The following is an 11,990-nucleotide window of genomic DNA, read 5'->3' on the forward strand; positions in this document are numbered from 1 at the left end:
GATAAGGTAATGTCGACTAGAGCGAGTTAATCGAAGCAGTGTTAGCTTAACAGAGAAGAAAGAATTATATATTGTATGACATATACTTATGTGCGTGCCTGTGTATGCACATACATGCACAATTATTTTTTCTAATCGATCGAAAAAGACGAACTGTTCGAATAGAGTCCGTTGGAAGGGAAAGCGTTAACGCGTAAGGTAACACACCGAGTATCGTTCCGAGAATTGCCAAGTCTTCTGCAGATTCAGGAAACGCTATATTTTGTGTGCGTGCGTAGTCTGCGTGTTATATTATAGCTTTAACTAAGAAGATTGATAACTAAATAGTCCGAATGATCCTCTCACCGTAACGTGCAATCATATTCGTATCGATAATATACTGTAAGATATATTGTACCTCACGCGAAGGGTTGTCTTTCCTCAAATAAAGACAGAATATTTATTCACGTTAGAGTGTACATATGATATACATAAATACGCTGTAATAAAGAAACGGAGAGCGCCGATTCATTTGGCAATATTTCTTATTTCTCTTGATTTCGACGTTATTAAACGGCTACGAAATATTGAAGCGAATCGATGCTCGCCCTTCGTCCCCTCCGTACCCGTCTGTTCGTGTTATTGCTGCACGGTAACTCGCTCTTACCGATAGTAATGCCGCGGCGATGGTAAGAGATGGCAGGTGCAAGCAGCAGACTCGGAGGAAATCAATACGAAGAGGAGATTGCCGGGGGAGGGGTTGAGGTGCGTCGAGCATCCCCATAAGGGAGAGCGACGGAAAGTTAGGGACGCTGATGTAGCGCGGCTCAGCCGAGAAAAACGTTGGAAAATATCGAACGGAGTTTTCGTCGTCTCATCCTCTCGTCTTCGATAATTAAAGTGATACATAGTGCGCGGTGATTACGCGATCGTGTCGGGCAAGATGTCGGTGAAGGTGAGTGGTACGCATTCGAGAAATACAGATCGAACAAGCTTCTTTCGTGATGTGTTTGACGCGTCGGACGCGATGCAGGTCGACGAACTCGGTTCATTCGTCCTTTCGTTCTGTAACCTATCATTACGGCATATCGCCAATTTTATCCACCTTCACCTCTAATATTTGTTTTGTTTTCTTATCGTCGAGCAAATCCAGCTGTCCCTCTCTCGTTTTCATTGCCATGAGTTGCTCCTGTGATACATACGGATATGTTGTTATCCTTGCGATGTTACATGACGAAACACGGTGCCGGGCAGAAAGCATTTTAATCGTATTAACGACGCTACAAGTGTCCGTTTCCTGCTACGAAGCTCGAAGCGACGCGACACGACGCGACGTGCGTCTGCTTGCTTGCTTGCGCAGATCCTCGTGTTTGCACGCGTGCACTTGCTGCCGTAGCCTTGTTATCGTGATAGCGTAATCGTGAGCGTGCCGCGTCGTGGACATATTTTTATACTACTCGCCGGTATGTACGTATGAAAACAGAGCGAGAAAATACTACTCGTTAACGTTACGTATGGTAGCGCGGACTACGCGAGATAACAGTTGACGGAGAAAATGCACATGCATGGACTTTTTTCTTAGATGATGATGTACAAACAAACCGAGTTCGAGGACGAGGACAGCAGTAGCATCGGTTCCGTGGCGTTGAACAGCGAGGGCATCAGCACGTCTGGGACGCACGTCAGATATAATTCGGTAGGTTTTCCTCGCGATATATGTACATAGGTAGAGAATTGATTTGATGGTACGCAGGGTATCTCGCTGTGGAGAGCAAGGAGCCCGCTGGAGAGATGTCTTTTCATCATTTGCGCCGGCCTGTTGTTGATGGTGGTGATGCTCTCGATAGTTATCAGCAGTAAGAACGGGTGGGACGAGGCGCAGATACTTCACGTTACTTCCCACGGAGAAGGTAAGAGAGGATTGTCGCGATAAAACTAGTTTATACATACTCTGACAGACCGATCGATCTTCCTTCAGATGGTACACACTGTTTAACCGAGCATTGTGTAACGGTGGCCGCGTCGATCGTAAACAGCATAGATCGCTCGGTCGATCCGTGCGACGATTTTTACGAGTACGCTTGCGGTGGCTGGATCAAAAAGAACCCGATACCGGATGAGAACAGCATGTGGGGAACGTTCGACAAGCTCGAGCAAGACAATCAGCTGGTCGTGAAAAATGTTCTTGGTAAAAGAGAGTCTCTCTCTGAATAGAATTCTGGTGGATGCTTTCGTGACCGAAACCGGCTTTGCTTTTCTTTTCTTTTCATTCAGAAAAACCGTTCTGCGAAATGAAATCGAAGGCGGAGAAAAAAGCTAAGTATTATTTTCTATCGTGCATGGACGCGAACGATACGATTGAAACGCTCGGCGCGAAACCAATGCTGGATCTGTTGGATACCATCGGTGGCTGGAACGTTTCTGGGAAGTTCAATCTAACCGCGTGGTCTTTGCAAAACAGTATGCATATTCTGCAAAATGTTTACAACATGGACGGTTTATTTACATGGGCGGTGAACGAAGACGATCGAAATAGTACCAGGCACATTATACAAGTAAGAACCGCGTCCCGAGATAGAGGAAACGCGTGCTTTCCTTCCTAGCCTATCCTACCAAACGCCGATTTCATTTTATTTTTATTTTCATTTTCATTTTTATTTTTATTTTTAAGATCGATCAAGGAGGCTTGACGCTCCCAACCGCCGACAATTATCTCAACTTCACCGAACACAGCAAAGTGTTGCTCGCCTATCTGGAGTACATGACCAAGGTAGAACCGCGGACCGCCGTCTAACCAGATACCGTCTATACAAATACACCACACCGTCTACATTTACAGATCGGCGTGCTGCTAGGTGGAGCGGAGAATTCCACGAGGAAACAGATGCAGGACGTGATCGATTTCGAGACCAGACTGGCACAGATCATGACACCGCTCGAAGATCGTCGGGACAAAGAGAAGCTGTACAATCAGATGTCGTTGAGCGAACTTCAGCGTAAAGCGCCTTTCGTAAGTAGCGCGTTCGCGCACCCCTTCCATTCATAAATACCATTCTATAATTGTTCACCTAAATTTAGATGTCCTGGGTGGACTATTTCGAAAATGCGACGGGCCTCGTTAACAAGAAAATCAGTAACAAGACGATGATCGTAAACTTTGCACCGGAATACTTTGTGAAATTGTCCAAGGTGGTTTTAGAGTACAATGGGACGAAAAAAGGAAGAGTGTAAGTTTCCCCCAGATACTATAGGGGATAGGGGAAACCTCTTGCCTTATCCCACTATTACATTCTACATAAATATGTATGTATGTACTTACTTACTTACCTACTTACTTACTTATGTATGCTACATACTTAGCCCCTTCTCTATCTAGCAGCGCGCGTACACGTACACACGCTCCATCTCTCTCTCTCTTTCTCTCTCTCTCTCTCTCTCTCTCTCTCTCTCTCTCTCCCTTTGCTCTTTTTTCTCGTACAGAATACTGAATAACTATCTGGTTTGGCAAACGGTGAGATCTCTGACCGCCTGTCTGTCGAAACCGTTTCGGGACGCTTACAAGGGACTGAGGAAAGCTTTGATCGGTTCGGAAGGCCGTGAAGAGCAATGGCGTTACTGCGTCAGCGACACGCATAACGCGATGGGCTTTGCGATCGGCGCGATGTTCGTTAGAGAAGTTTTCCATGGAAAGAGCAAACCCATGGTTAATTTATATTTATATCTAGTATCGAATTATTTCACTGATAATGCACGCTACCGGTGCATCGTCGACGCGATCTCGATTTTAAGCGGAAATCGATTCTAGGCGGAGAAGATGATCAACCAAGTGCGCAAAGCTTTCACCAAGAATTTGAAAAATCTCGATTGGATGGACGAGGAAACGAGAAGATCCGCCGAAGAGAAAGCGAACGCGATCACCGATATGATCGGCTTTCCCAATTTCATTTTGAATCCGAACGAGCTCGACGAACGTTACAAAGGACTATCCGTCAAAGAAAACGAATACTTCCAGAATAACATACGAGTGAGCAAGTACAACTTGCGAAAGAATTTGGAAAAGCTCGGTCAGCCTGTGAACAGGACTATGTGGATCATGACACCACCCGCGGTTAATGCTTATTACTGGCCCACCAAAAATCAAATGGTATTTCCCGCTGGTATACTGCAGAGTCCACTCTACGACATGGAGAATCCCAACAGCTTAAATTTCGGCGGTATAGGAGTTGTTATGGGACACGAGTTGACCCACGCGTTCGACGATCAAGGTACTACCATGCCTACTTAAGTACTTATGTACCTATACGTATGTATCTTCTACTCATCCAACACTTCATTTGTCGCTTCACCTCAGGAAGAGAATACGATCTTCACGGGAACTTGAATCAATGGTGGAACAACGCTACGATAGAAAGGTTCAAAAATAGAACAGAGTGCTTCGTCGAACAGTACAATAATGTCGAGATACATGGTCGACATGTGAACGGACGGCAGACTTTGGGTCAGTGATTCCACCGATCGTTTCATTCCTCTCTACTATTTGCCATTTCACAATTTCCATCTGTTTCGTTCGCAGGCGAAAATATAGCGGACAACGGAGGCCTTAAAGCAGCGTATCACGCCTACCTTTCCACGCCTAAAAGTTACAAGGATCAATTACCCTTACCTGGACTTAATTTGACGCATCGTCAATTATTTTTTCTCAATTTTGCCCAGGTAAATATTTATAAACCCAATTATGCTCGAGAGTAGACAGAGTATGTAAGTAGGTAACTAATTTAGAAATGTTTCCCAGGTTTGGTGTTCCGCGGTAACGTCCGAAGCGATAGCCCTTCAAATCGAGAAAGACTCTCACTGTCCACCAAAGTACAGGGTGATAGGGCCACTCTCGAATCTGCCAGAGTTTGCGTCCGAATTCAACTGTCCAGAAGGCTCGCGAATGAATCCGGTTCACAAGTGCGTAGTATGGTAAACGAGCGGCACCGTTTCTTTCGACAGTCCACATCAACTTGGAGATTACATACATACATAATGTATCGTTTAATTCGGTATATCTCGCAAACGAGTTCTTGTGAAACTTGTTACAAACGCTTCCGCTTCTATCAGTTGTGAATCAGTTAGGATCGTCGCCGCGATCTTTTCCACCGATAAGCAACAATGCGTCGATCAAGTAGAAGCGCCCAGCGTAACCAAGTTGCGCTTTCGACGGCGTTATTTTATTCGGACGGTATCGGACGTGATTCGTAGCGAATACGTTTATACCGAACGTTCCAGGGCTAATTTCCTATTAACCTCGAATTCCGGATAAATCAGCTCTGAAGCTGAATTATTATAGAAAGGCACTAGGGCTACCATATACGAATCGTTGCATTTCTTTACAACACTACTATACTCGACGAACGCGTTGCGGAGTGTCAATGTTTTTCATTAACCGAACAAATTCACCCTAGTTCATCGTAATCATTCTGGTGGCAGCAGCAATTAGTTTATCGAGAACCGGTATTCCTAAGGATCGGTATATACATAGGTACATACTTATGTACAATGTGTAAGATATACGCGCTTGCATACAAAGGCATATTGCCTTGGAATTGTTCGTAACTGGTCCTAACTTTTCACAAAGAACATGTACCCCCTCACCCCTTCCACGTTTTCATCCAATTCAGAGCGTGTCACTTATTATTTATTGAGCAACGGGAAGAAGAGTGAGTACATACGTACATATGTATATTCTATTGGTGTCGCAAAAAAATGATTTCGACGATCCATGGTGGTTATAAGCAATGTATTGCCGTAATTTCTGCAGGCAGGAACTTCAACTCTAGTGTTAAGCTTAAGAAATTTAATTTTCTAAACGAACTACAGGCTAGTTAAGGTGGAACCAGGACTCCTCGTGTCAACCAGTACAATTCGACGTGCCGCGCCGCTCTACGTATGAACAAATTTCAAAACGGATACATATTTTCAAATGTGCTTAAGTGTCGTATATTTTGTGTCGTGTGAAGCTTCATGTTAGGAACGAATCGAAAGTTTGTTTTAATCTCTAAAAAGTATATCGGAGATTGTATAGTACAGTGATCGTCTAATTTAACTAACTATTTTCTACAAATACGATGCCAATGTGGTGTGACTCTCTATTTCGAACGTTTACGAGATCGTTCGGTCGTTCGTTCGTTCGTAATATTCAAGATAGAGAGTAAAAGCGATTGTTGGAAATTGATCGTAAGTTCGATTGCTGCTCTTTATGTATCTTTTTATTTATAAAAGAGCGCGGACAGTGGGAGAGAGAGAGAGAGAGAGAGAGAGAGAGAGAGAGAGAGAGAGCGGCAAAGAATTTGGTGGGTCGAGCGAGTAGTCCTTAACTAAAGCGACAATTATTTCCGATTCACTAATATTATATATTATTCGGAATCATATATTTATTAATGACGCACGTGTAAATCAAATAAAGAAGAAATTACCTAACGACACGAAGGTTTTATTATTACTTACAATTGCAGGAGAGCAGAGAGTTTTGCCTCCTATGACATATGAAATAACATATCTAACACGATTATTTTATTTCGAATTCTCGTTTACACGATCCACCCGAAACCTATTCGGTGGAACGACGAACGGTCTAGTAAAGTTCGATCGTCCTTTCTTTTCTATAGTGTGCCAAATGTTTTCCAGAATGCAAATGAAAACGCTCAGAATGGTCGTGTAAACGAATCCTAAAAGCAGTAGATGTACGTGAGCGTATTCGACTGGTTGAAAGACCGACCGATCAACATCCGACCTTTTCCTTCCCTTGGGCATCCATTTTCTTTCGAGGTATTTCAAGATTCCAGCCGAATGTAGTCGCATCAAGCTAGCGATAAGCGGAAGACAATTACTGCAATAATAAGCGGAAGATGAAGGCAGAAAAGTCGCTTACTAGACGTTTATCAAGTGGCGATGCTTTGCAAACCGGGCATGCAGAAAAGAGATTTTAAGTGTCCAGTAACGATTGGCCGTTTCTACGATACGGCAGATGTGTCGAACCCTTTGATAAATAGGTAAAAACACGTCCGGAACTTCCAAGTAAGCGAAACCAGGAGTGCAAAGTTGAGAAACCAATGCACTAGTATTTCTCATGTCTGGACAGTAACTGTTCACCAGAGTTTTCCACTCCTCCTTCACTTCACCTCTCGGAGATCCATCCTGTTTAAAATACATCGTATGTCCGTGTATAGATCAATTTTAAGGATTCCACGCTAAAAAGAAGATGAAAGAAGAGAAAAGAAGAGGAAAGAAGTGGAAAGAAAGAAAAAAGAAAGGATTTTCCTTACCACCGTAAAACGAATATAGGCGCTGCTATCGTTTCTCACGCAAACGGAATGACTTCGTTTTTGCAACGCGTCTTCGAGACCGGTTAAAGGCAGATAGTTTCCACGTATCGCTAGATAAGAGGTAAGTGTACTGCTAAATCCGTCTGACAGTAACATTCCGGTTATTAAGTGGGACAAAACGATCAGTCGAAGCGGCCAAGAGGCTGGTATTTTTTGTAAACCTATATTAACATGGTGTTCTATCGGTACACAAAGTGTATTATAGTAACGCTATTATTTAGCTTTTTACCTTGACCACTCAAGCTACCTAGAACCACGAGTAAATTAAAAGAGGCCGAGGAAAATTCATCGTCGTATTCTACGTAATTTGCTTGTGTCACTTTCTTCAGATAATGTACACCTACGATGACGGCAGCTGTACCCAGAACGAAGATCAGAACGGTTAGCCACAGTCCTCTGCTAAAGACGTTCACGTACCACTCTGGCAAAACCCTCGTTCCATCGGATTGGACGAAAAGAGCGTATCTGCGGATGTTCAGATTGTTAGTAGGTATTATCAAATATCGAAGCGAGTATACCGCCAAGAGGAATATTAATCGGGAATGACTTACGAGATTGTAGTAATCGGAGTACTGTAAGCGTAATATCCGGAGGTGTCGGAATAAATCACCGTGGCTACCAGTAGTGCGTGAGCTTGTCCATTCATCAGCGTCTGGCTGGCCGACGGTCCTGCTTTTCGGTAAATCGTTCTGCATTTTCGACGAAGAAACGCCTTTATTACGGTGCACGCACCGCCCGCCCACTATTTTCTCTTCCCTTCTGCCCTGCCAACCCCTTTTCTACCATGCGCTACTATACTTATACTTATACCTGTCTAGACGAATGAATCATACGAGTATTTTGACCTAGCGGCGTGTAGGTGGTACAGGGAAAATTGGTCAAATTCTTCGTACGGTCTTTGAACGTGCGTACCTACTCTACATCGTTCCGATACTATTAGCCGTGTAATTTAAAGGAAGCCGAAACGGTGCGACGGATTAGAAGAGAGGTATAAATATATACAAGTGTAAGTATGTATCGCGATTATTTCTCTCCATCTCTAGATCGTACCAGGGATTGGAATTCGAGATCAATGAAAAAAATAGTAGATATCGTTGCGTACACAAATCCCAAGAATTGTTCCAAAGTTGTCCATATGTCGCCGATGAAACCAGTCACTGTGCTGTCATTCGAGCCTCCTAATACGTACGGATGCATCTGAAACGCGTTCACATTCTCGTTGTTCTCTTCGGTCGTTGTTGTTGTGCAGTGATGCTTGATACGTACGATATCTGTCGCAGCAACGATCACTTCTCCTCGCAAATCGCTTGCCATTTTAACGCTACACACGACACTGCCGTTCAACTTTACAGCTTGAATCTCTTCGAATTCTTCCACGACGCTGTTCCATCGCCAAACACGGCCCGCTATCATTTGAAACATTCTCTTTTCGTTGTGATTCTTCAGAAACCGGATGCACCTTTCGCCAGTGGCCAACACCACGAATACCTGCAAACGAAACACCGTAGAAATTTCGGTTCAATTTGATTTGCTCTCGCTCACCGTTAGAAATGCGACCGCGTTCATCTTTCTCTAGTGTTCTCGAGTCTAGTGGGAGGACTGTGTGCGTCGCCGGTTCTTCTTCCTCTTCGTTTCCGAACCATTGCAGTGACTAAGCAAAATGTCTTTCGAATAAAACAATCGACAGACAGGTTCGACAGGTTGAGGGCGACTTATTATTTATGTATCTATTTTTCCCTTAATGGGTAGGCACGATGTTCTCTCCCTCGGGGCATATTGTGTATGTACATAAATATGATACATAAGTACGTATGTACGTGAATCTGAAGCATAATAACGAAAGAATCGAAGGAATTTGTAACGCAATTCATCGCAACTCAGATATACTTGGAGGTTTGACAGTGAACTCCGAAGGGTACTGGTATTTACGCAGTTTCGTTCAATCCTACGGATTAATCAATCTTTTTCATCGTCTGCGTAAGATATGATTTTGAAAAGGAACCGTCGCAGGTATATCTTGTCGGAAGCACCAATCACGTCATGTCGCTATGCGCGTCGGTTATGCGCAGTAGAAAAAGTTGAACGTACGGCGCATCATTTGTGCGGCTTCTTAGATCGATATGATGTGATCGTTGTCTGATGATCGAATTCGAAGAAATTCAGCTAGGATGGTCGGCAAAATGTTCCCGAGAAATCGGAAAGAAACACGTTCCCTGTGCCTGAATAACTACGATGCACGCGGGAAATGACAGAGATGATCGTGAATTTCTAAATAGGTAAGTAAACTTTTTGCAATTCGATTGACTCTCCATAACCTTAAAACGCGTCCGCGGTACCGTATCACGTATCGCATTGATTTTTCGATGGATACGTCGATTACGTATGTACGCGTGTACTGGTATCCCGTGGGAGTAGCGTTGTTCGAATCGTCAGAGTTTCGAATATCTGTTCGTCGACGTAGCTTTCCGAAGATCAACGTTAATTTCGTCGGGTTAACGTTCCACGCGTCGCGTCGTATCGTATCGTAATAAATAAAGGAGTCAGACGAGCGTTCCTTTCGAAATATGCGCAGCATAAATGTGCGGGTAGCAACAGGACAGGGGGTTTGAAACTACGTAGAAACGAGTAAGAGAGATCTCTAAAAGTAGCTCGTTAGTGCGGATACAGCAGTAGCAGCAGCAGCAGCAACAACAGTGGGGGAAAAAAGAGAAAGATCAGGGACCCTTTTCTCGAGCCACCTGCTGTTGCTGGTGCAAGTGTAGCCATAATAACAGTAGAGTAGCAGCCCTCGATTGGGATCCTTACGATGACAGACAGTAGCAACGTGTGGGGTAACAGGCAACATATGGACCACGACCATTTTACGCATTTCCATAGCTTTACTGCCAGATCTTTCTCGTCCTTTTTCCATTTTATCGAGCGTTCGAAAATATCACGTGGTAATGAATTCTCGGTCGAATCAAGCCTATTTCCATACATAGATCGAACTGGAAAGTAGTGGTTGCATAGGAAATTTACAACGACTATACGATATGGAGTATCTCTATACCTACATATACGTATGTAGTTGGAACACCGATACCGATGAATCGATGCTCCCAACGTAAAAAGCAACGCGATCGAATACGCTGATCGAGCCTACGCACAGTTTGCTACGCGGAATAAAATCTGCGCGAGGTTTAAAAATAGCCCATTTCACTGTTTTGTAATGTGTCACGTACTGCATTTTGTGCCAGCCTCGGCGTTCGATACGCGTAGAAGGATTTGAATCGTTTTGAAAGTCAATTTCGATTTTAAACGTTGCGAAAAAAGAAGTCGATGGCCTATCTCGCCCCCCCCCTCTCTCTCTCTCTTTCGATTTTCTCTCATTTCTTTTCGTTTGCTATCGCATCCGCCCGATCCGCGCCGGGATACTGCAAGTAAATTGTATGTATTCAGTAGGTGTCCCGGATTCGACCGATACAAAAATTCAATCGAGTTTTCGGAGTGACTGTGCAATGTAAACTGCAACGTGTATAGTCTGGATTGAATTTGAAATTCTCCCCTGCTTCCTACGTGAAATCCGTTTTCTCCCATATCTTTTCCCAGACCTTGAAACTGTACACGCTCCGTTTCTCTTTTTCATTCGGGTGTTAAAAGAGGAGAAAGAAGATAGGGACGGATTGTGAGAAGGAAAACTACCAGATGACTGGCGCGCAAGTAGCTAACGTTCGTCGTGTCACACGTTTTAGGATGAAAATCCGAAAAAGGAGGCAAAGTTGCGACGGGGCGAAGCACGTCGGCCGAACCATCAGATACTGATCGCGAGGACGCGTTGTGCCAGTCTTTGACGTTTGCCGCGATGATTTGCAAAGCATTGTGGAAAAGACAAGAACGAAGAAAAAGAAGGAGAGATAGAAGAAAGAGGAGGGGATGGAAGAGAGAGGGCGAGCGTGTGGAAGAAGGAGGAAGGTAAGTTAGACGGGACTACGAGAGGGAGATTGGTGAAGAAAGAGGAGCGGTAGAGGATGGATGAGGAGAAGCTTTCCGGTTGAAGGGGTAAGCGGGAGAGTACCGTATGGCGGTACGTGTGGGGAAACGAAAAGCTTGGGGTAGAGTTGTGGTAAGGTGGCTGCGAGAATGGGGTGGCGGCGGAGAACACGAAACTGGCAGCAAAGAGGACGAGGAGCTACAGAAGGAGAATGTGGTGATAGAGCTGGTGGTGACTGCGATAATAGTGCCGGTAGTGGTGATGGTTATGGTTATGGTTATGGTGGTGACGGAGGCGATGGCGATGGCGATGGTGATGGCGATGGTGATGGCAATGGCAATGGCGATTGCAAAGGAGATAGCGATGGCGACGGCGGAGGTGGCGGTGATGGTGGCTTTGGTGGCAATGATGGAGGTGGCGACGGAGAAAGAGAAGGAGAAGGTGATAGAGAAAGAGGAGGTAGGTAGATAGGAGGTAGGTAGGGGCTAGTCTATGGTAGCGGGTGCATCATGGTTCGGCCCCTACATACGAATATGTAAGATACTACATACACAAGAGAACAGGCGTCAAGAGTGTACGGAGCAAAGAAAGACCAAGCGTTCGAGTACAAGGTGGAAAGAGAGGAGAAGGATGACGAGGAGGAGGAGTAGGTGGCGGTGGTGGTGGAGGAGGGG

General features: G+C 44.6%; 3 protein-coding genes across 4 annotated transcripts; 2 read left to right on the forward strand and 1 right to left on the reverse strand.

Annotated features, from left to right (window-relative positions):
* Positions 1 to 781: 781 nt before the first annotated feature.
* Positions 782 to 5,897, forward strand: LOC108579540 (endothelin-converting enzyme 1). Its single transcript, XM_017943102.1, has 13 exons — positions 782 to 934; positions 1,562 to 1,675; positions 1,733 to 1,889; positions 1,958 to 2,167; positions 2,254 to 2,534; positions 2,651 to 2,749; positions 2,819 to 2,989; positions 3,058 to 3,206; positions 3,460 to 3,682; positions 3,785 to 4,244; positions 4,331 to 4,477; positions 4,553 to 4,692; positions 4,772 to 5,897. The coding sequence occupies exons 1-13, from the start codon at positions 923 to 925 to the stop codon at positions 4,946 to 4,948; spliced, it is 2,340 nt and encodes a 779-aa protein (XP_017798591.1). The 5' UTR covers positions 782 to 922; the 3' UTR covers positions 4,949 to 5,897.
* Positions 5,898 to 6,534: 637 nt separating this feature from the next.
* On the reverse strand, positions 6,535 to 8,912 carry LOC108579507. The gene is made up of 7 exons (XM_017943050.1): positions 8,889 to 8,912; positions 8,449 to 8,834; positions 7,898 to 8,035; positions 7,576 to 7,811; positions 7,287 to 7,507; positions 6,893 to 7,158; positions 6,535 to 6,826 (listed from the first exon to the last, which is right to left on the reverse strand). The coding sequence occupies exons 1-7, from the start codon at positions 8,910 to 8,912 to the stop codon at positions 6,535 to 6,537; spliced, it is 1,563 nt and encodes a 520-aa protein (XP_017798539.1).
* LOC108579665 lies at positions 8,283 to 11,893 on the forward strand. Of its 2 annotated transcripts, none has more exons than XM_017943252.1 (2): positions 8,283 to 8,334; positions 11,078 to 11,893. In XM_017943252.1, the coding sequence occupies exon 2, from the start codon at positions 11,404 to 11,406 to the stop codon at positions 11,785 to 11,787; it is 384 nt and encodes a 127-aa protein (XP_017798741.1). In that variant the 5' UTR covers positions 8,283 to 8,334; positions 11,078 to 11,403; the 3' UTR covers positions 11,788 to 11,893. The 2 variants fall into 2 exon arrangements, with proteins under 2 accessions (XP_017798741.1, XP_017798740.1); XM_017943251.1 differs by lacking the exon at positions 8,283 to 8,334 and adding an exon at positions 9,469 to 9,622.
* The last annotated feature ends 97 nt before the right edge of the window (positions 11,894 to 11,990 follow it).

Source organism: Habropoda laboriosa, unplaced genomic scaffold (assembly GCF_001263275.1).
Source record: "Habropoda laboriosa isolate 0110345459 unplaced genomic scaffold, ASM126327v1 scaffold33, whole genome shotgun sequence".
Taxonomy (NCBI): domain Eukaryota; kingdom Metazoa; phylum Arthropoda; class Insecta; order Hymenoptera; family Apidae; genus Habropoda; species Habropoda laboriosa.